The 23,865-nt window shown below is 35.9% G+C and overlaps 2 protein-coding genes across 2 annotated transcripts; both read right to left on the reverse strand.

Moving 5' to 3' along the window:
• Positions 1-1,622: 1,622 nt before the first annotated feature.
• LOC112510462 (maltose excess protein 1-like, chloroplastic) lies at positions 1,623-6,941 on the reverse strand. The gene is made up of 9 exons (XM_025115883.1): positions 6,550-6,941; positions 6,300-6,458; positions 5,819-6,109; positions 5,635-5,724; positions 4,889-4,990; positions 4,654-4,772; positions 3,086-3,148; positions 2,922-2,983; positions 1,623-1,892 (listed from the first exon to the last, which is right to left on the reverse strand). The coding sequence occupies exons 1-9, from the start codon at positions 6,847-6,849 to the stop codon at positions 1,810-1,812; spliced, it is 1,269 nt and encodes a 422-aa protein (XP_024971651.1). The 5' UTR covers positions 6,850-6,941; the 3' UTR covers positions 1,623-1,809.
• Positions 6,942-8,144: 1,203 nt separating this feature from the next.
• LOC112508826 (dual specificity protein kinase YAK1 homolog) lies at positions 8,145-22,652 on the reverse strand. Its single transcript, XM_025113617.1, has 18 exons — positions 21,823-22,652; positions 19,784-19,983; positions 19,031-19,184; positions 18,828-18,937; positions 18,660-18,729; positions 18,474-18,556; positions 18,244-18,322; positions 18,111-18,151; positions 17,083-17,205; positions 15,694-15,847; positions 15,419-15,533; positions 15,244-15,326; positions 14,250-14,324; positions 13,646-13,720; positions 12,062-12,864; positions 10,226-10,384; positions 9,186-9,466; positions 8,145-8,758 (listed from the first exon to the last, which is right to left on the reverse strand). The coding sequence occupies exons 1-18, from the start codon at positions 21,985-21,987 to the stop codon at positions 8,679-8,681; spliced, it is 2,850 nt and encodes a 949-aa protein (XP_024969385.1). The 5' UTR covers positions 21,988-22,652; the 3' UTR covers positions 8,145-8,678.
• Positions 22,653-23,865: the final 1,213 nt, after the last annotated feature.

A 23,865-nucleotide genomic window follows, 5' to 3' on the forward strand; every position in this document is an offset into this window, starting at 1 on the left:
AACATTATACTTTCAAAACACCTTCACCATATTTTTCCTTTGCTTTTGTTAGAGCATCTCAATCAACCGGCAATTTTAGGAAAATTGCCGTTTGTGACCTCTCCAATCGACCGCTAAATGAATTTAGATTTTGTCGGATCCCTTATTTGAACGACAAATATATCGTGGGTAATTTGTATTAAAAACCATTTTTCATTTAATAATTTAGGGGTTGATTGGGTTATTTTAATGTGGGATCCATAAATTTGGTGTTTTTTTAAAGTATGATTGGAGTTGAGTTTTTTTTTATTTATGGGCCCATCAGATTTGGTGTTTTTGGTTTTTTTAGTGTAATGGTTGGAATTGCCCTTAGAAAACCATTTACACAAAGTCATTTTACAAATTGCAAGTAATTTAATTTTATTTTTATTTTGGATAATTTATTTTTAAAGTTTTTATATTGGTACTTAATGTAAAATTTTAAACATTTAAGTACCTGGATAACTAGTTAGAGACTAATTTTAGATTTAAAAAAATTCATGTCACTAACCACACAAATAATACTGAATTGGATACCACATCACTCGTCACATCAGCATGATAACCTGTTAATGCTTCAACTGGTTACTCGGGTACTTAAAAATTTAATCTTAGATACCAAAATGTAAATTCTAAAAGTATCATATCCAAAATAGGAATCAAGTTAAAGTATGTTACTTTTTCATTCAACATGCCTAATAAATAAATATTGAATTTTCATATTTTAAATGATTAGGATCCTTTTCTTGAAATCAGTTAAAAAAAAAGTTCATATGTGAATCATTACAAGAATAATTTGTAACGTCAATTCACATATTCATTTTCAAATATTTTTTTTCAGCAGATTCATATATAAACCTTTAATATTAACCTTGTCTTATTATCTTCTCATAATATTTAATAAATATTACTGTACTAAAGAAGGTTAAAATTCATACCAACCCCTAATACAATAATAAGTATTTAATACTGCTCTATTTCGAGTAGATATTGAATACATTTGCCGGGTTTTTTAGGGGGTTTTTTTAAATTTTATTGTTTCTATGTTCATCTGTCTTTCTAGATTTTCTTTGTTCATTAGGATCTCCGAAAGAATTTGGTATATATATCTCGGGAATAATCTTAAAAGAAACGATATCAATCCGAGTTGCAACTCAAAAGTTATCATATCTCGAAGTTTATGCACTATTTTTCCGCTACAAAAAGGGTAAAGTTCCATATCAACAGAGAACAAGAAACACTAATAACTGAAACATGACATCTATCATTACAACAATTAGAATTACATGTCAAAAAACGTTCTTAGCGACTTAACACATCCTATAACGCCGTAATCATTTATTTGAACCAAGGTTCGTCTACGCTACACTTCCTCCTTGAAGATCGGTATGCCAAGTTTGAGTTTGCCGATCCACCGACACCATTTGCATCGCCATGAACCAGAAAATGATTCATGTTATGTCCTCCCACCGTCCCAAAAAACACAATTTTCGAAATGCATAACCATTACACATTTTAGTTAATAAAATGACAAATTTACTCTTTACAATTTTGTCTCCATCTCGACTCTTAAATATTCGGGTGCGTCATAATTAAGGGTATAAGTGGAAATTTGGTAAATTTTAACTATTTATTTCAAGACTGGACAATTATTTGGAAATAAATTTTAATTAAAAATGTGGACACTGATTTTGGAACGGAGGGAGTATTTTGATGCCATGGCAATCCATCATCGAATTTTCCAAGCACCTCCACAGAAGATTTGAAGCACATCATATGAGTGTGAATGCTCTAAGGACCAAAAAATAACACCTTTAAAGAAGTAAGTGGCGATTCGTGGCCATACGCATTCGTATCCCTCCATAGCGCAAACCCTGTCACGAAAAAGATCACGAAAATAAAGGGTTTCGTTCCAAAAATGAACCCGGATGTTGCATCAACAGATTTCCTGACTGTACCATATGAAACTAGCAACAAAATCGGCTGTTATAGGGCACCAAATATGTCTAGATGTCTTAATAGACTCCTTTATGACCAAACAATTTTGCGTCTTATATGAAGATGCTATAATAAGTTGATAGGACGCTTAACAGGCTTTTAGGACATTTTTGAAAGAGTAATGCTATATGCAACCCCTTTTATGTCAGAATCAGGTCAAATCATGCATTTAGAATATAAAAAATAAGTCTTAATGTTGATGTGTGTGAGGAGAGCATTATGTTTACACGACATTATTTGAAGAAGTGCCATGTAAAAAGATGTCCCCATAGGAAACTTATCAAAAGTATGATGTAGAAAAAGTTGATAGTACACTTTCTTTCAACGATGTTCAAAAAAACTTGTGACGATGCCCAAATAGTTCTAACGTCTTATTGTAACACCTTTACATAAGAGGCACGACTGTTTGGTCCAATAAAGTAGTCTATTAGGACATTCAGTTCGGTTGTTTTTCCATCAAGTCTTGTATGAATAAAGTTGTATGTGTAGATTAATTTGTCTGTATAGATTGGGAAGATTTTTGTTTGGGAGGGTTGTTTCATAGTGGAACGAGCGTGTTTTCGAATTGGGAGAGGTAGATTTGGGAAAAAATTGGATTTCTGCATAAAGCTCCCCCCAAAAGCTTGCGGAACAAACCCCTTTCTATATCATTAAGCCACTACCAAACAGACATGTATAGCTGACCAAATAAGCTGCGAGTCCCATTGAGCACATTAAGCTGCTAACAAACAAGCCCTAAATATGTTCTAAGATCTTATTCCAACACCTATACATAGGTCGCACGATTGCACGATTGTTTTGTTCTATAAACTGAAGTCCTATAAAGCAGTCTGTTCGGACATTTAAATATATTTGATGTCTTATAAAGCCGATTTTGTTGCAGAGCATGGATTTGAAGGGCAAACCTGTCCAAAGAAATAAGCCTACTGTTGCACCCAAGAAGAACTCCTTGCTGATACTTTCACAACTGAATCCACCATCATGATTATAATTGTAATGAAATTAGCTAATAATGCTTAAAGATAGCATTTTTATAGATCACTTATGCATCAAACAGAACAAGACTTACAAGTACATGCATATAAGGTTTCCCCATCCATAGAAGAAAGACGCCCAACATGAACCAGTGAACCTGCAAACGGTTGTTAAGTGAATCCATTATCATTTCGAATATGTAAATTCAGTATTCATCGTGCCATTATATGTTGATGCAATCCATTGGAGAAAGCTACATATGACTTTATATATAGACTCGGGTTCGGGGGAAAACCACAAAAAATGGAAAACTGAGGAACACTCTTAACAACAGTTCATTTGGTAATGCACATGTGTATAGAAGTAATTGAAAAAGTATTCTGGTTTTTATGCACATGTGCATACTATAAAGATGAATGGTTATTAGGGGGTTCTTCAGTTTCCCATTTTTGTGGTTTTCTCCTGAATCCGAGTCTCTCTCTATATATACATATGTCTAAATAACCAGGTTCAGGAAAAACCGCAAAAAAAGCCTGAGGAACACCCTAGTAATCGTGCATCGTACAATATGCACATGTGTATACAAGTAATTTGTCCAGTATGCATATTTGCATAACATGCACTCGTGCATAGAAACCAAAACATCTTCAATTACTTGTGCACATGTGCATACTGTACAGATGAATGGGTTATTAGGGTATTCCTCAGTTATTCATTTTTTGGGGGGTTTTCCCTGGAACCTCACTCTGTCTATATATCCAAGTACATGCCATTTGGTAGGAGTTCTTGGGGGCACAAGACTGAGACAACATACTAGGTGTAGGGATTGGTAGCTAGTGTGGACGTAAAGAAGGGAATTGGAAAGGTTGCGGGTGGGATGAGGGGAGGGGAGGGGAGGGTTGGAGAGCTGGCAGATAGGTTACCAATGGCCTAGGATAGATAGAGGGATGTGTGGTTTTCCGTACAGTTTCTATGTTTCAACATACCTACTTCTTACTCTTTTTTCTTTGTACGTTGCTTAGTATTTACTAGTCTTTATTCGTCTACCCTTTTTTGCTTACACATTTTCATAAGCAAGGGGTAACAAAATAACCGCTCTACCTTTTGGGTAGAGGACATGTCTGTGTCATCCCACCCCTTACTGAAAAGCTTTCATTATGAAAGGATTTTAGTGGGAACCTCTAGTAGTTTTAAACGGATTGGTGTAGGTTTTGCATGTGGTTAAAGAAATCAAGAACTTACAATGGGCCCATGATTTAACGGTCATAAAAAGTATTTTCAATCGTGTTAGACATGGTGTTACGCGAGTAAGACCTCAATGAGGGCAAAAGTGAGAGACCATAAGACATAATTCTTGATCCGAATTTCTTTGTAAAGAATACATATAACACCCGTGGAGAAAGTTCAAATGAGAACGGTAAATATTTTGAGAACATGGGAAGTTGGGAACTAACCATTTCACGAGTTATTCATGATGAATAATATTAAAATATTCATGATTTTCATTAATACTCAAAATGAATAATTCATGAATAGATGGAAAAATATTTACGATTCTCATTTGAACCTGCGCCTAACAACCAAAAATGTAAGAAAGAAGATGTATCCATATCTCAATCACGAGAAATAGAACGATGAACGACAATTCAAAAGGAAGTATACCACATGAGATCCTTGACAAAGAGTGCACGAGGGATCAGAAGTCCATTTCCCATCATGGCAAGTAGCATCGAGATAGATGACAATCCTCTGATGTTATCAGGATTCAAGAAGTTTGTCCACTGTTGAGAACCAGAAATCGTTATAAAACTAATGTCAAACACGTTATTATTGCAATTACATGTGCATGCGTGTGCATTAAACTCGTGAGAATGATATATACATATATATACACTACCATTTGTGCAACAGGCATCCACATGAAGAGAAGTGTAGCAGTCCATCCAGATACTGATCCAACAAATTTGGTGGCCTTCTCTGGAAGTTTGCCGATTCGAGCCTGCAGATTCATGTCATGCAACTTTAGAAAAACATAACGATCTCATCTTCAAATATGAATCAGAAAGACTTTAACAGCAAAGAAAATCTTCAACCAAACCTAAGCCTATTTTCCAGTTTGCAAATAATCAAATGATGGCAAGATTTGGTTTCTAATAAAGTTTAGGTCTTTCATCAAGAAAATCAGTAATTGGCGATGATATCATACTTTTTAGATGACTTGTTTGGATTTGCATTACACAGAAGGTAAAATGTTGGTTTACACCATCAGGGTTGGGCTCGGGGGAAAACCACAAGAAAATGGAGAATTGAGGGACACCTTAATAACCATTCATTGTCGGCTATGCACGTGTGCATAAAAGGTATTTTGTCCGGTATGCACATGCGCATAAAATGCACATGTGCATAGCAACCAGGAAATATTTTCAATTACTTTTATGCACATGTGCATACTCGACAAAACGAATGGTTATTAGAGTGTTCCTCAGTTTTCCATTTTTTCTGGTTTTCCACTGAACCTGCTATCTAAACACAATATTGGTTATCATGTTAATCTCTGATTTTCCGAAAGAGGGATCAGAGATGGATCAAATGCGCAAATTTGTAGTTATGATATAAACAAAGCAACGGTAAGTTGTAGCTCACCATAACAACAGCAATCACTGCCATCAGAAACGAAACTATCCCAGGCAAGATACTATTTGGAACATAAGGTACAAAGGTTGACCACATAACCTGCATCAAGATACATAAACGCTCTCTTTAAATCTGCAAATTTTACACTCAAAACCACCATTTTTACCAACAAGAAACCCAGCAAATATATTACTTGAGGAAGTGCTGATAGGCCAGCAACAGTGATGAAATCCTCCCAAAAGTTCCAAATTATATGATTCAGCAACTTGAAGAAATACAAGAAATTAATAAGAAGACCACAAGCAACCACTATTGAAGTTGCAGCAAACTGTGGCAATGGCATAGATCCAGCCATGGCTAGTTGGGTGATGACTGCATATGTTGATACAACTCCCAAAGTTTGAACCACCACCACTTCTGTTTCCCTCTTCTTTGCAAAGTAAGATAGCAAAGAAAGATTCCCAAGAAGGCCAGTGAACATTCCCTGCACCACCATTTGAATTCACGTGTGAATATATTGGAAGCCCAGTAAAAATTCCCTACACCACCATTTGATTTCACATGTGAATATCTATTGGAAACCCAGTAAAGATTCCCTGCACCACCATTTGAATTCACATGTGAATAGAATCGAATATGAAACCCGAATATGAGGGAATTGGAAGGAAAGATACCAGCCATGGAACAGCAAAAAGGGCAGCGTTGTTTCCGGCAATAAGATTACGAGCATTGAGTACAATCTGAGGCAATTGAAGCAATAAAAAAGGGACATTTGCAGCTCCGGCGAACTTTGCGGTCAAAGAATCCCATTGCTGTAAATTCTTTTTACTTATCTTTAAAACCCAAAAAACAAACAAATTTGAATTCGTTACAAAACACAAACAGACAACAAATTGATCAAAATAGAAGAATCTTTAATCTTACCTCTTCTTGGTCATTGTCTTCTTGATGAATAGGGCTGGGGATATCGGAATCTAGAGCAGGGTTTTTGGGTCTGAATCTTGATCTTTTTTTCAGTCGAAAAGAGGGATTTACAGAAGAAGAAGAAGGGGCACCCAGTTTGAGAGTGTTAAAAGGTGATCTTTTTAGGGGAAGAATGGAGGGATTTGAGAAATGGGGATGATGAAGAAAAACTCTGCCATTATTGCAGGAACATCTGGTAGGGGTTAATGGCTGAATCGGCGGTGGAGTTCCGCCGAGAACCGCCACAGAACCACCCGTCATTGTTCACAGGTTGACAGACTGAGGGGGTAGAGAGAGAGAGAGATAGATGATGATGGGTTGGAAGGAAATTGGAGTTGGTCCCAATTTGCCAATGGCCTTGCATCATAAAATCACCCAAATTCAGCTCTATAAACTTTGATATTTTTTTATTTGAAATTTTGCAACCTTTTATGATTTGTATTTGGTGGTGTTCAAGTAAAGAAAATCACAGTGGTTGTAAGGTCCATCACAAAACAAAGAAAATTATAGAAAATCTGAGATTTTCTATAATTTCTTTTTTTTAACAGATTTCTTATTTTAAAGATTTGAAAAAGTACTGGTTTTGTGGTTTACGGAAAATAATATTTTTCATTCATACAGTTTCGAAATTACAAGATGTCCATCATGGTTAGCAAAAACGTCAGGATCTGGTTCTTTTTTTCTAATGGCCGTTAAAAAGGTTCCGTTAAGCGGCATTTTTTTTTCTTTATCCATTTTTTGTCTTTTTTACACAATCAAACTTGATTTTATGATTTTGGTCTATGTGGTTTTTCATTGGTTAAAAGACAAATTCCCCTTGTTTAAAGAAGAGCAGGACCAAATCAAGACATTTTTGCAAACCATTATACCATCTTGTAATTTCGAAACTGTAGGAACGAAAAGTGTTATTATTGACAAACCACAAAGACCAAATTTGTAGTTTATTAAAATATCCTATAACTTTATCATTCCAATATACAAACTTTATATAAAACTAGAATGGTACTGCGAGATTGTCTCTATCACTGTTATAATACTATTTTATTTGGTTTTGATAAAACGATAATGTTTTTATTTTTGAAAAGAAAAATATAAATTTGAAAATATAATAAAAAAATTACATCAATATTAGTATCAAATTAACTATTCAAAAGTTATTTTCTTATAATTTCTTTTATTCAATTTTTTATTATAATTTAATTTAAATTCAATAACGAAGTAATTTATTTTTATTTAATAATAATATTTGTTTATAAAGATAATAATTAAGTATTCTGTTAGAATGATTATCTTTATCATATATTATTATTTGCTGACGTGGTTAGTGACATAGATTTTTTTTAATCTAAAATTAGTTTTCAACTGGGTACTTAAATGTTTAGAACTTTACATCTTATGTATCAAAATGAAAGCTTTGAAAGTACGTTACTCAAAATAGGAATCAAATTAAAATACGTTACTTTTTCATGCAATCTGTTAAACATAACCCAACTCAAAAATCTGATTATTTTGACCAAACAAAAAACTATAATTAAATACACTAACAACAACAAAAATGAGCATCAAGACAATCAAAGTTTCCATCACATTCATTGTTCAAAAAACAATATATATAGTATACATACACATTCAAAACCCCTTTCATGAGCACACTTATCAAGTCATGCCATTTGACTAATAAATCTTCTTGGATCCCATCCCAATATCCATATTTTGGCTTTTCAATATATAAAAAATGTGGGATCCAAGATAGAAAGCAAATTGCTCATCCAAGCAAAGAGGCCATTGACCAAAATACTTGCATTTTGTGACCAATTTGCACCACTAAATCAACAAAATAAAGAAAGAAAGAAATCAACAAACCCTTTTTACGCTACTCGTTTTCGACATCCCCATCGCACTCCCGGGGGGGACGACAAACAAACGAACAAATAACAATGGAGGAACGAAGTTTTCATAAGTCATACTTAAAGAATCACTATGAATGCACAATCAACAGTAGAAGGAGCAACTTCGACTAACAATTATCATGCCAACGTCCCTTACAGTAGAGAGAGATTCATTCTATATATAGTTTTCGAATTCCAACATCAGGCGATTCTTCCATATTCGTTCCCTCCATGGGAAGATGGCAGAATATTTGCGGCAATGGGATGGTTGCCCCTACGCCCTACAGAAAAAAGGATCACAATCGTTAGCATGATGGGAGAATTTACCTTCTTTCTGGGTTTACAAGTTAAAACAATCTTCAGAAAGCATTTTTAAAACCAATCCAAGGGCTTGTTTGTTAGCAGCTTAATGAGTTTAATGGGACTCACAGCTTATTCAGTCAGCTATACATGATTGTTTGGTAGTGGCTTAATGATATAGAAAGTGACTTATTCAGTAAGCTTTCTAAGAGGGAGCTTTATGCAGAAAGCCAACTTTGGTAGTGGCTTAATGGTATAGAAAGTTGACTCCATCCAACTGTAACCTTGAATATGACATTCGGAGAATACCAGTAAATCTCACAAGTTACAGATGAATGATAGGGTCACTTTTGTACTCAACTGCTAGTAAAATTAACAAGAACGAAGAAATAGCTTAGGATTAGTTACCCCATGGTGCACTGTTGCTTCCAGGGGAACGGGGACCCCCTGAGTTGAAATTGGAAAGTGGGGCCTGAACCTTGACATGATTCCATTCACCGCCACGAATACCCATTGACCGCACATGAGTGAACCGCTGAACGGGTTGCTGGCCCAGCCGACTCGGTGAAAATTGGGAGAAATGCGGCATTAAATGGGAAGGAGTCATCATGGGATGAACATACACATCAGGGGATGAGATCGAGCTTCCTGCTTCTGCATGTGAAAATGCTTGAATAGGCCCGTTTGGCCTGGCATGAGACATCAATCAAGTAATATAAAGTTAAACACATGTTCAATCATTTATGAATCAATTTATTCCAAAAATCCCAATTTTGTTTGCATGAATTCATACAAAAGCTAGAAACACACGAGTATTAAGACGAGATAAGACAGGATAGGACAGGCGTGGAAAGAGTGAGGTAGGCGGGTGAAAGAACTGTGTAGGGTTTTATTTGACATGGGTAGTTTAGTAATTTACCAATCTTGTCCCAATTCCCTATATTTGTTTCACCTTTTTGGTGGGACAAAAAAAGAGGCATTTTGGCGTGACATAAGGCGGCAAATTTGTATGTCATAACATATATGTTTTTTTATATATTATTCAATCAGATAATGATATTAAAAAACTTACATTCGTATTAGAAGAATAGTATTGATTAAATATTCAAAATAGCACGTAGAATGATAATTTTACAACTTCGTTTTAATCGTGAGTCAATGACATGTATATATTCGTGAAATTGTGAGTGATGTGATTAGATAACTCTATAAAAGTGTAAAATCACAAAAGCAAAAAAAGAAACTAAGAAAATCACGCCTTGTAAAAAACGCACGCTGCGGTGCGCCTCAAGGCGCCATGGCATGAGCCACGCCTTACAGAAACGCTATAGGCCTTATCGTAACATCAGAGACGCGTCTTATGCCATACCACACCATGGCGCGCCTTTTTTAACACTGATTTGACCACCACCCTCCAAAAAAATGACATGTTAAATGCAAATCATTACCTTTGAATCGACATATTTGTGGTCGACATTTGATTAAATCGCGCGACTCCAACAAATGATTCTGTAGTAGCAAAAGCTTGATTAAGATGCATACTCTTACTGAACTCCGTTGTCATGGAGCTCAATTCTGAAGAATCATCTTGCAGAAGCAGTTCATCGCTGAAGCAAAAGTCAAACAAGATATCAGATATCTTTTTAAAGAAACTGGCCAATATACCAGTATTCATATAAGCGCCCTAACCAGGTGAAAAAGTGGAATATGGAAGCATGAATGGCCTGTTTGTTAGCCACTTAATGAGCTTCACATTTTATTCGGTCAGCTATACATGAGCGTTTGGTAGTGGCTTAATGATATAGAAAGTGTCTTATTTAGTAAGCTTCTTGGGAGAACTTTATGCAGAAAGCCAAGTTTTTTTTTCCAAACTTACCCCTTTAAATTAAAAAACACACTCCTTCCGTAATAACTCCCAACTTCATCCACTTGGATTGTGCCCGGGGAATTAGTCGGTGCGCGTAAGCTGGCCCAAACCCACGGTTACCCAAAAAAAGTATGTTTGGTACATAAGTTCAACTAACATAGATTTTGTTCCATCCATAGTCCTATCACAAACTTTGTCGTTTCTTCTTGCTCTTTCCTACCAGCAACTTTAGACTAACATGGGGCTCATCTTTATCTACAATTTATTTATCTACTAGTGTAAATAAAAATAATAAAACCCCCTTCTGTTTTGTGGGAAAAAAGGTCTCGCCCCATGGTAACCTGCTAATAGAACAAGAGCATAACGCCATAACCTTCCAGCGCTAAATCGTAAAAGAAGGGATTAAGGACACTTAAATGAAAACATAAGAAGTTCGTTAAATACATAAAACATTATTCTGTCTTGATCATGCAACATATGAGAATTAAGATTTTGGTACTATATTACATTATATTGATATACTTGTTTTCGGAAATGGTCTTTTATGTTTTTAAATTATTTATAAACTAAAAGAATCCAATTGACATGTTTGAATTTTTCATCTTTATTTCAGGCTATTTGGATTTTGGAAGGTGTAATGGAGTTCTCAGGTCCTTAAACGACTTCCGGTCTGTGTTTAGCTGGAACCAACTTTTTGAACCCAATATTATAATTTAACAGACTCTTCGAAACGTATGTTGTGTTGCCCAAACGAGTTTTTTGTAGTTATTGGGTGGCCTCCTCATTCATTGTCCATAATAAAATAGATAACATGATAGTACATAACCTCAATATATTCATTCGATGATAGTTCTTTCCAAGAGTCACAAAGTATCAAATTAAGCAAGCTGAAATTTGTATAGATAGTGAAAATAAAGTAAGGGCAGGTTCATTTGAGAACCATAAAGATTTTGAGAACCGTGGAAACCAACTATTCATAAATTATTCATGATGAATATCCTGAATAATAAAAATGCATGATATCCATGATGAATAATATTCATGAATACTTAGGGATATTCATGATGAGAGGGAGGCTTAGGGGAAACCCCAAAAAAAATTAAAAACTGAGGAACACCTTGAAACTCATTCATCTGGACGGTATGCAGATGTGCATACAAGTAATTGAAGTTGTTTCTTGGCTTTTATGCACGTGTGCATGTTATGCACATGTGCATATTGGACAAATTGCTTACAAATTAGTTGTATGCACATGTGCATACCGTCCGGTTCCCAGATGTTCCTTAGTTTTTCAATTTTTTTGGTTTTCCCCTGAACCTGACCCTTCATGATGGTTCTGGTTCCAAAATGAACTTCCCACAACAAAGTAAATACGACACAAAATAAACAAATCGGAAGTATCCACTAGGATCATTACCTGTAGTTTGGATCCCAATCCCCCGGATCAGGCAGCGAACTGCTACTCTCAGGCTTGTCATGTATGGCACTCTTGGCAGCATGAGGAAACGGTTTACCTGAACCAAATGAAGTGTGACCAGTGGCATTTCCACTATTCCTTTGCTGTTGCTTCCAATTTGCAGCGTTTAAATTTGATTGTAAATGGTGCATTGAACGGCCCAACACAGGTGGAGAACTCGTATCGGCCTGCCCAGAAGACGTATTAACATCAGAAAACTGCCCTTGCCAATGTGCCGATGATGTGCTTTCTTGAGATTGTAAACTCCCAGAATAACCCCATCCTTTTCTTCTGTTCAACTGATTCACAGAAGCCGTTCCTTTTCCAAGAGGCGATCCATGGCAATTTCCTCTAGCAGGCGAACTCGGGCCATAATGTCCAGGAGATACTGTTGTAACCTGGCTGTAGGGTGGAGTGAATTGTGAGGGACTAGTGCCAAGCGACATGGGTGCAAAATTCCCGGCTGGGCTGAATCCGTATCCATTTCCATGTGGGATTTGCATAATTCTTCGCCGAGCATCGGGACTACTTCCGAGTGCTGGACCACTTCCTTGTGCGTAGTTGTTCATCCCAGATGGAGCGACCGGTGAATAGAACGTCAACACATTACTGTTATCTCCATAACTTCCATAGCTACTTCCGAGTTCAATGCCATCATTATAGCTGCCATGACTTCCCAAACTTCCAAAGTTACCTCCATGTGCATAAGGCATTACTTGAAAATGAGAGTTGTTATACATCGCAACTCGGTTTCCACCTAGAACCTACACGGAAGAGCAAACTGAATTACAAAACAAACCAAACCAAATGAACCCAAGAAATCCCACACAAAGTAGGGTCTTTTTTTTTGGGGGGGGGTAACAACTTGTTCCACCTAGATAGAAAATGGGATTTGTCAGCTTCTTACAAGCCTCAAGTTGTGGGCTACCGATAACTTCCATCGTGGTTTTAAGTTGGATGCTAAGTTATTGGGTTAGCCTGTTGCTTTGGGCTTCGGGCTATTACAAATGGTATCAGAGCCGATCCTTGTACCGTCAGGATGGTGGGCCAAACCTCATCGGGAATGATGAGTCCTTGGGGGTGTTTGTAACATCTTAGGTGAACCCCACATCGCCGATTACAAGGAGGAAGATTCCGGACAGTCCTGACGAGGACGTTAGGAGTTTAAGTAGGGGAGTTTGTAACAACTCGTCGGACATGGATAGAAAATGGGATTGGTGAGCTCCTTGTAAGCCTCAAGTTATGGGCTACCAGTAACTTCCACCATAGTTTTAAGTTGGATTCGAAGTCGTTGGGCCAGCCTGTTGCTTTGGGCTTTGGGGTGTTACAGGGTGCCTCACCCTGAAGAGTAGAAAGGTTGTTTCTATGAATACCCCCGGCTTGTAAAAAAGGTTTTGGAAAAAGGATTTCATAAGAGAAACAAAAACTGAATTTAATAACACAAATGACTGTTAGTTGGTTCATCAGAATTGATTATAAGGTACCAAAATATCATAATCGTAAAATGATAAACGAGATGTGAGTTAAGAAGCAGCAGATACTCACATTAGGAGAGAGACCTGCAGCAAACCAATGACCCCCAGCAGGATGATGATCGACCTTCACATTGTGAGAAACAGGCTACATTGCAAAAGGAAAGGGGTAAAACTTATCAAATCAAGAGGGCAAATAGCCGTTCATTTCAATAGTTTAGACCCAAAAAAGACTAACAATAAATTATTCGTACATTAACCTTACTAAAAGTCTGTTTGTTAGCAGCATAATGAGCTTAATGAGACTCACAGCTTATTTGGTTAGTTATACATGATTGTTTGGAAGTGGCTTAATGATATAGAAAGTGACCTATTCAGTAAGTTCCTAGGGGGAGCTTTATGCAAGAAAACCAAGTTTTTTCCAAACATGCCCCTCCCAATTAAAAAAACGCTCATTTCATCTATGAAAAAACCATCCTAAACAAGAACCTTCCCAATCTAGACAGACATATTAATCCACATGGACAACTTTATCCATATAGGACTTAATGGAAAACCAACCAAACAGTCCCTAACAGAAGTATAAAAAAGACGGGCAATCTCAATTATGCACTGCAACTCTATGGAATAATGGAAAACTGGGTAACTAATTTAACAAGTTAAGAAATATTACTTACCACACGAGGAGTCTCAGGAGCAGGCGTATAAGGACAAGTAAAAGGTTCCCCAGTAACAAAGGGATGCTTAGAAGCCTGCACCACGGATATGTAAACCATAAAATCAACGTTACAAAGTGTTACTAGTAACATATATTAGGTTGGTAAGCTTCCAAATAAAGCAGTCACAGACTCGTAAAGAAATGTGATCAAAGAAAGTTCATTCATATTTAACTAAGTAAGGGCCTGTTCATTAGCAGCTTAATGTCTTAATGAGACTCACAGCTTATTCAGTCAGCTATACATGACTATCTGGTAGTAGCTTAATGATACAGAAAGCAGCTTATTCAGTAAGTTTCTTGGGGGAGCTTTATGCAGAAAGCCAAGGTTTTTCCAAACCTGTCACTCCCAATTAGAAAACACACTTCCATCTATGAAGAAACCCTCCCAAACAAAAACCTTTCCTATCAAACAGATCAATCCACACAGACAGCTTTATCCATACAGGACTTAATGGAAAACCAGCCAAACAACCCCTAAGTACCAAATACTCGGGTGCCAAAAATGGCTAAAAGCGTGAGGCAAGTTGAAAACAAAACACAAATCCCAAAAACAGAGCTTTGAGAAATCTAAAAATATGTCAAAGGATCGCAAATGCAAGTTTTAGGATCTATCAAAACACGAAGATGCTGTGGAACCACTGAAATCATCGACAATCCTTAGAGATATATAAAATTTATATTTGACAAATTTCTTCATCCAAAAGAAAAGTTTAGGGAGATATGTCTATATCTAAGAAATTACTGCTGCTTTTCTGATTTCTTCCTTTTCCACTTTGTTATATGGACTCGATAGGAAAAATTGTGTAATATTCTTGACACTGCCATTTCTTAGGTAAGACACCTCATCTTAACATGACTTCATGGTCATCACACAAACTATAATTGTGTTCACTATCATCAAGAAGAACGAGAAACTGAGAATGGATTTTGAACAGAAAATGGCATTCAATAACCTGCAAAGGTGACCATCGCTTGGCTGGATCAAATTCTACTAGTCCCCTCAAGAAATCAATCAGTGCTAATCGTATTTGACTCTCTGCAATAAGTTCATAATGAGATGGTCATCAGATATACTCTAAAACATTTAGGGAGAAGATAAATATAATTATTTAAGCATATAGAACTAACCTCTGGCCAAATCTTCATCTTGCAGATTTTTCCTGTAAGGATACTTTTTGACAATTGCTTCAAGATTCATGTGATTAAAGTACTCCTTTCCAATTGACGGTTTCTTCAACTCTCTCTGAAGCAAAAAGAACACATAACAATAATAAAGCAAAATTCTTTACGAAAATAATTATTATTATTATGAATCTGAACTCATTCAAGTGCCAATATCATGTGTAAATAACAACTTTAATTCAATAAAATTTATTGTTGCAAAACTAACAATGAGCACTTACAGCTTCATATTCTTCTTCATTTAAAGCTTGGTAAATACTCTTTCCATAAGAAGAAACGTGACTACTACTCTCTTCATGGTTGATACTCCCTACACATTTGAAGAATTTGTTCGTATTCTTGGCCTCTTTAAGTACATAATCAGGTGGTTGTTCCCTGGATAGAGAAAGCAAATAAAAAGAAAAGAACTCGTATGATGAGAGGACTAACCAACAGAACCATTACAAGCATAAGCATGAAAATTTATACCAAAACTTTACCATCCCAAAGTCAAGCAGTGCTATTCTGATATTGCATACTAGAGGGAAGTTCAGGGGTAAAACCCCCAAAAAATGAAAAACTAAGGGACACCCTGGTAACCATTTTATCTAGACGATATATACATGTGCATACAAGTAATTGAAGTTGTTTCTTGGTATGTCACATGTGCATGAAAACCAAGAAGCAACTTCAATTATTTGTATGCACACGTGCATATCGTCCAGATGAATGGTTACCAGGGTGTTCCTCAATTTTTTCATTTTTTTTTTTTTTTTTTGCGGTTTTCCCCTGAACCTAACCCTTGCATACTATATAGTTTAATTCTCAGGCAGTTCTTTTAGCAAACAGCTGCAGCAGCTAAACCATATTTCAAATTCATCTACCAGCCTATTGTTCATATCTTAATGAAACATTTCGATAATTCTTAAGTCATCTTTTCCATCCCTAAACTCCTTAGACAACGAGCACCTTGAGAAAACTTTTTACAGTGCGAGTGTTTTTTTTTTCAAGGGCCCTTTAGAAGAATCCCTAACATGAAGTGAAATGAAAGTTACTTGGAGGCAATGCACACAAACAAATACGGATAGCAGCTTAATGAGTTTAATGGGACTCACAGCTTATTCATTCAACTATAAATGGCTGTTTGGTAGTGGCTTAATGATATAGAATATGGCTTATTCAGTAAGCTTATAGGGATGAGCTTTACGCAGAAAACTAGGTTTTTCCAGAACACGCTTCTTCCATCTATGAGAAAACCCTCCCGAACAAAAACATTCTCAATCAATACAGACAGATTAATCCACACAGACAGCTTTATCTATAAACTGAACGGAAAACCAACCACACAGCCCCTCAGAATTTTTTCCATTAACAATTGGCCAAGTTAAATATAATTTGGGTTCAAGACTTCATTTGATTGGTGTTTCTCTTAATTTTAGCTTTTTAGCATTTAAAGTTGAAGCTTACTAAGTGAGAAGTAAGTATTTCACCAAGGTTCTAAGCTTTAGATGCATGGTATGAGCATTGTTAGAGAATAATTTCTTTAAACACATACAAACTTTTAAAGAGAAACAAGCACTATGTCGTAGAACTGTAAATAATGCCCAACATCCAACAAAAAAAGAACATACCCGAGTATCTTTATCATCCTCCTTAAAAGATCAAATTCTGATGCTCCTGGAAAAAGCGGCAGGCCAAGAAATAGTTCGGCAACTATGCATCCAAATGACCACATGTCAATGGCAGTTGTATACCTGAGGAATGGTCAAGGTCTAACTGCAAGCTCATGAGTATTAATAGGCTCCAGATACTTGAGGGTGAAGACGTGGTTCATCATTTAGTGCTTAACCACATAAAACGTGCTCACCAATTTCTCTTTTTTCAAATTGGGTGACTACTGAACAGTACAAGTTTAGTGTTCATGGCATGATACTAAATTTAGAAACAGCGTATTTCCTCACATCGGTAAGATACTGTTGACTGGACCAAAGAAAAAGCATATAAAAAGTATAATTTTTTCCCTGGTTCAGTAGTGTATCCTAGTAGCTCTTATGCTCAAGTCGCTGGTCTTTAGGTCTAGTTATATTATGGGGATACGAAATGAAATGCAGGGATACCCCCCCCCCCCCGATATCTGAATAATAGGATTGCCGGTACGTGAAGGGTATGACACATTTTTGTTTTTTGAATACACAGACATGCATTTCTTTAATGTGGAAAAGATAATAATATACATGTTCATATATATGATACAATGTTCTGTTGAGGGAGGTTCAGGGAAAACCCGCAAAAAAATGAAAAAATTGAGGAACACCCTGATGACCATTCATCTGGACAGTATGCAACATGTACCTACAAGTAACTGAAGTTGTTTCTTGGTTTTTATGCACGTGTGCATGTTATGCACATGTGCATACCAAATAAATTGCTTACAAATTACCATCCAGATGAACAGTTACTAGGGTGTTCCTCCATTTTTTTTTTCCGGCGTTCCCCTGAACTGACCCTGTATCCTATACATTCATATTCCAGGAGCACCCAATAAGCACATGGCCCCGAAAACAATAAATTACCCCTTCATATGTATATATACATACTGCAACCGGAAAAGAATTACATGACAAGAAAATAAAACCAGCGGATTTGCATCCAAGGATACTGATATCCTAGAAGAACTTCAGGTGATCTGTAGTATCGACTCTGCAGAAGAAAATGTAAGCATTCAGATCAGTGTTCATCAACCTGCCAAAATTCAAGCAGTCAACTTTATGAGGATGTCCGAAGATAAGGACCTGGATATAAGAGTAAACAGTGTGATCTTCCATGCATGCTGATCCGAAGTCTATAATTTTGATTTCTGCTGGCTTCATACTGGTCATAAACAATAAACAGCAATAGCAGGAGCAAATGAGCTCAATTCAACCCACCTAAAACTTTGAAATAAGACCTAAGATTCACTAAGATATATAAATCTATATATATGGAAGGAGATGGAAAAAGCAAAAGTTTGCACTACGAATACCTCGTGCATAAAAGGATGTTCTCAGGTTTTAGATCGCAATGGATAATAGCAGCATCCTTCATCAGAGCCAATCCATATAAAATCTGGTACAAAATTGATCAATGGAAAAAGGATCAGATAATGTCTCGGGAAGAGAAATATAAACAACATTACAACAGGCATCCTAAGCGATTTTAATTTTTAAACCTGCTTTGAGAATAGCTGCACGATGCTTAATGATAATCCCCTAAAATGATTTAGCTTTATAAGCTCATACCTGACATAAACCCAGAAAAAGAACCGAAAAAACTCAGATTTAGATAAGCAAAATAAATAGCGAATAGAAGATGCTCTATACAACAAACAAAAACTTACAAATTCGTATCGAGCAGTTCAAAAGCAATGCAAAGATGCCGTTGATATACAAAGTAATCATAAATACGAACAATGTGATGCTTATCCTCAGGATCAAACTTTTTATTCAACTGAAAAAGAACAAGAAAATAAGGCGATATTCATATGTGATTAATTCCATATTCATTATAAATTCAAAACCCAAGCCAGGACAAAATATTTACTGTTGTCAGTATGGAAACTTCAACCAACGCCTGCTGATAGTAAGCGGGTTGATTCTTAATGATCTTCACAGCAACAAAACAGTTCAGTTCTGAGACCCAGCATTTAGCAACCTGCCCAAATGTCCCCTGGCCAAGTATGTCTTTTACGATATACCTGAAAATCATCAGACTGAGTACCAAAGATTTTACACATAAAAAGAAAATAAGGATCAGAAAGCAAAAAAATAGGGTCAACAAGCCTGCTACGAACTCATAAACAAGAAAAAAGACATGATACCTAAGTGTAGAACATATAGATAAAAGGATAGACGGGTCAGGTTCTGGGGGAAAATGCAAAAAAATAAAAAAACCGGGGAACACCCTGGTAACATTCATCTGGATGGTATGCACATGTGCATACAAGTAATTTGTAAGCAATTTGTTCGGTATGCACGTGTGCATAACATGCACACCTGCATAAAAAACAAGAAACAGCACATGTCATACCGTCTAGATGAATGGTTACCAGGGTGTTTCTCAGTTCTTCATTTTTTTTGGGGGGGGGGGGGGTCCCCCTGAACCTCCCTCAAGGATAGACAAACGAAGTTCAGAAGAAACAGCCTGCAAAAAGAGCATAAGCAGCACATAATTGAGATGACTTTGTTCCCATACGTTGAACTTTTCATTTTGCAATGAGATAAATTTCATCAAAAAGACAACATATTCTGAATTAATAGGATAGGACACAACAAGAAACAATATGCAGCAATTAACCTTCGGTGAGAGTCTAAATTAACCAAGCCACAGTTCACGGTCAGAATAAGGTCTGAATTTTCATTATCATAGCCATCATTGAGTACTCCAGCAGATGGGCTTGTCAGGAACCGCTTTGGATTTAATTCATCTGAATAATTAAACTGTGGATTGCATATTCGGTATGTATCAACAATATCTTTGGTTAATCTTGATACCAACTGCAAAAAAGATTGTGCTTTATGTCACCACAGTGCTGAGCAATGAAACTAAGATCAAGAAAGTGAAGATTTAAAACGGCATTACATGTTAACATCATAGCAACAAAAGAACAATTAGCAAAATAAAGGGAAACATATACTTTGAAGAACAGGTATGCTTCATTGAAAAAGAAAACCTAAAGTTCTCTGTTGGATACTCACCATGCAATTCAAAAACCTCAAGTTCAACAAAAGATATCATGGGCACTAGAACAAAAAAGAACATAATCACCTCCTGAAACAGCTGTGTAGGATCCTTAGCCTTCCTTAATAACGAAATACACATATCTTCCGTAGAGAAAACAACATAAAAAACTTGAACTTTATCATAATAACTTAGTAAAGATCGAATTTAGGGGCATCAACTCAACAATAAAGAATGCATAACTTGTAAAGCGTAATTGGGGAATACAAAGGCAGAACATATGCTCAAAAGAACCCAAAGTCTTGCCACAATGCCACAAATGAAAGTAATAAGGCTCTTCCCTCATCCAAATTAACAAGCATGCGCATAAACCCCCATATTTCTTCTGCCTGTATTGATCTATTTTTTCTGATTTCTTTAGCAAGGTGCAATTGTGTTGCAATGCATCAGACACTAGAGGTTAAAGATTATGACAAAGAGTAGGAGATTTCCAAACCCCCTACCCCCAAAAAAAAGAAATATATATATATGGTCAGGTTCTGGGAAAATACAAAAAAATGAAAAACTAAGGAACACATTGGTGACCATTCATCTGTAGGGTATGCACATGTGCATACAAGTAATTTCTCCGGTATGCACATGTGCATACAAGTAATTTCTCCGGTATGCACATGTGCATAACATGCACACGTGCATAGAAACCAAGAAACAACTTCAAATTACTTGTATGCACATGTGTATATCGTACAAATGAACGATTACCAGGGTGTTCCTTAGTCTTTCATTTTTTGGGGGCTTTTCCCCTGAATCCCCCCCCCCCTTCTCTCTCTCTCTCTATATATATACATATACATATATACATTCTACCACATATAGAGAAGACAGCAAGCAAAAATAGAGCATGCTAGTCAGAAAATCTCATTAAATCCTTATCTGGCATAATCTTTTAACATGCATAGTAGGCGTATTTTTTAGCAATAGGCGGAGGACAGAAAGGTTTTCAAGGCCCAAAACTTCCTCTGTCATCATGGGAATAGAGATCTCATATCAGCGTATTAAAACCACATCCCAGTCCTTCATCACTTCAAGAAAAAGAGTAAGCATAATTCATGGGATTGCTTGTATTTAAATTACTGGTTCTCAAGCAAATCAAACATAAGCTGTTGTCCGTGGTTTGCGTATCATGTGAACAATTTTTACTAACAAGTTGCTGCAATACCCTAACAGTATGCTTAACAAAGAATCAAAGTGCTTGGAAACTTTCCATCCACCTTCTACATTCTTTTGTATCATATTACACATACACTGTCAAAGAAAAAAGGAAACTAAATCAGCTTTTCTAGATAAGTAAACAAATGTTAACAAAAACCATTACCACCTGAAGCAAATATAACTACATATATATAAATTTCCAACTTTCCTTTTTCTAGAGTAATAGAAACTTATTAAGCTTAGATTTGAACAATCATATAAGAAACTTAATCATATAAACATGCTTTTGCTGGTTATACCAGCATCCTCAAAGATCAAGAAACAATCTCCATCTCCTTCATCCATTCTCAATTTCTTTTCTTAATTTTACAAGCATTCAAGTAGGGCAAATCATCTGATAAACAGTATAAAAGGAAAGATTTTGGTGGGTAAGAATCACTCACAGGTCTTTTCACAAGAACGCGCAAATTTTGTCTATTTGCATCACTCCCAAAAACCGGTTCATAAGGTCGAAAAACAAACGGTCTAGGACTCCATGGAACTGATGCTGATGCAGTTGCTAAGCTATCATCTGCTGCCACGGTGGAACTAGTGTTGACTTCATCCATGGATGCTCCCCCACAATTCACCGTAAAATTGTTATCAAATTGAAAACCATAAAACAAAAAGCATCAACGTTTAGATTGCTGCTGTTTCCCCATCGAATGCGATAATCTTCCAGCAATTTCAAGTAATCTACCAGAAGACTGCAATCCCATTATCATTGTGCTAAAACCCCACAAAGGTCATAAGCAAAACAACAGTTTCAGATCCATCAAACCGATAATCCGAAATCAGTTCGTCAAACAACAATAAACGAACACGTTTCTTGATGACCCAATTCACTTCCCTCCTCCCTCTATTGTCGAAATCCAGAAGCAAATAGATTGATAATCGGAGGGGATGATCAACGAAAAAGAAACTATAATTAATAATATCAGATAGAGGATCGATAAAGAAAGCAAAAGAAGATTCAAAAGGGTACGAAGAAACGACAAAAGAAAACAATCTCCCGATGATAATCAAATGTGATTGTATTGGGTTTCTTGAAAAAGATTGAAAGATGGATGATTTCACAGAGACATCGTCGGCACCTCCAATTAAACGAAGAAAAAAAAGGTTTTTGAGTTTTATCTGTCTTCTTTCACGAGCACCGCCGCTGTCGCACGTATAAACTCCGGTATATTACTGGATTAAATCTTTGAAACAATTGCAGAAAATTCCTCAAACTTTTCTGATTTACACCACCTGAACCCTCGACTTTACTAATGAACGGATCACATCTAGATTCTGTAGAGATATATATATATACATATATATGTGTGTGTGTGTGTATATATGTGATTGGTATGAGGAGGATGGATGCTTTGGAGTGTGTTTGATTTAGGGTTTAACTTCTAATCATTATTACCTGAAAAGCGTAATTAAAGATTTCGATGGGTTTCAAATAAATTAGGCAAATCTAAATTTATCTTCAAATTCAATGAATTCCCAATTATTAGTTCATATCTTTGTTAAAATTTTGTCTCAAAAAACCAATTCAATGACATTTTTATGCTGGAGATTTAATTATTATGTCTGTAGCATTTGATTTTGGTTCGAGGTACAAGGCAACTTCTAAATCGTTAAGAGGTGAATGATATTAAGGATATTTGTTTACCTCATAATTGTTTTATTAAAAAACAGTTTTTGAATTGTTAAGAGGCGAATCTTGTTTGACAAAAACAAAATGTCTCTTAATGATTATAATATCCTCTTGTTTGTTTATCTGTTAATAGTTTCATTAAGAGGTAGCATATGAATTGTGAAGAGGTGAATCTTGTTTGGCAAAAAAAAAAAATTATGTTTCTTAGTAGTTCTAAAACTCTCTCGATGATTTTGTATCATGGATCTCTTTTACCATTCAGCGCCCTAATTTCATTGTAAACAATTACCAAACACTTATATTTCATTTTGTACCATATCATGAGAGTCTCTTAATCATTCTGCACCAAACCCTCTGAATGATTTTGTATCTTGGGTCTCCCTTAACCATTCAACACCGTAATTTCATTCTGATTAATTACCAAACAATTAAATTTCATTTTGTATTACATTATAAGAGTCTCTTAATCATTTTGTCCACTTAATCATTATGTATCAAACCATTCAACAACCGTCAAACATGCCCTTAGATGTCAAAAAAAGTACTGATAAATGAAAAAAAAAATGTTATAAAATCAAAATTATTTATCCAAAACATGTTTTGAGAAAATATTCAATAAAGATCTACTATATATTGTATATATTCCGTTGGTTTTATAAATAATACAATTAGAATTTGATTCAACACTTTAAATAAAAAAATTTACACTTATTTTGTAATGGTTATATCTGATATACAACATTTACTAGAGCTGACAAAAAGGACCGATAGTTTTGTAAGATCAATACAAGATAAATTCAAA

Source organism: Cynara cardunculus (genome assembly GCF_001531365.2).
Source record: "Cynara cardunculus var. scolymus isolate 2C chromosome LG 3, CcrdV1, whole genome shotgun sequence".
Lineage (NCBI taxonomy): Eukaryota > Viridiplantae > Streptophyta > Magnoliopsida > Asterales > Asteraceae > Cynara > Cynara cardunculus.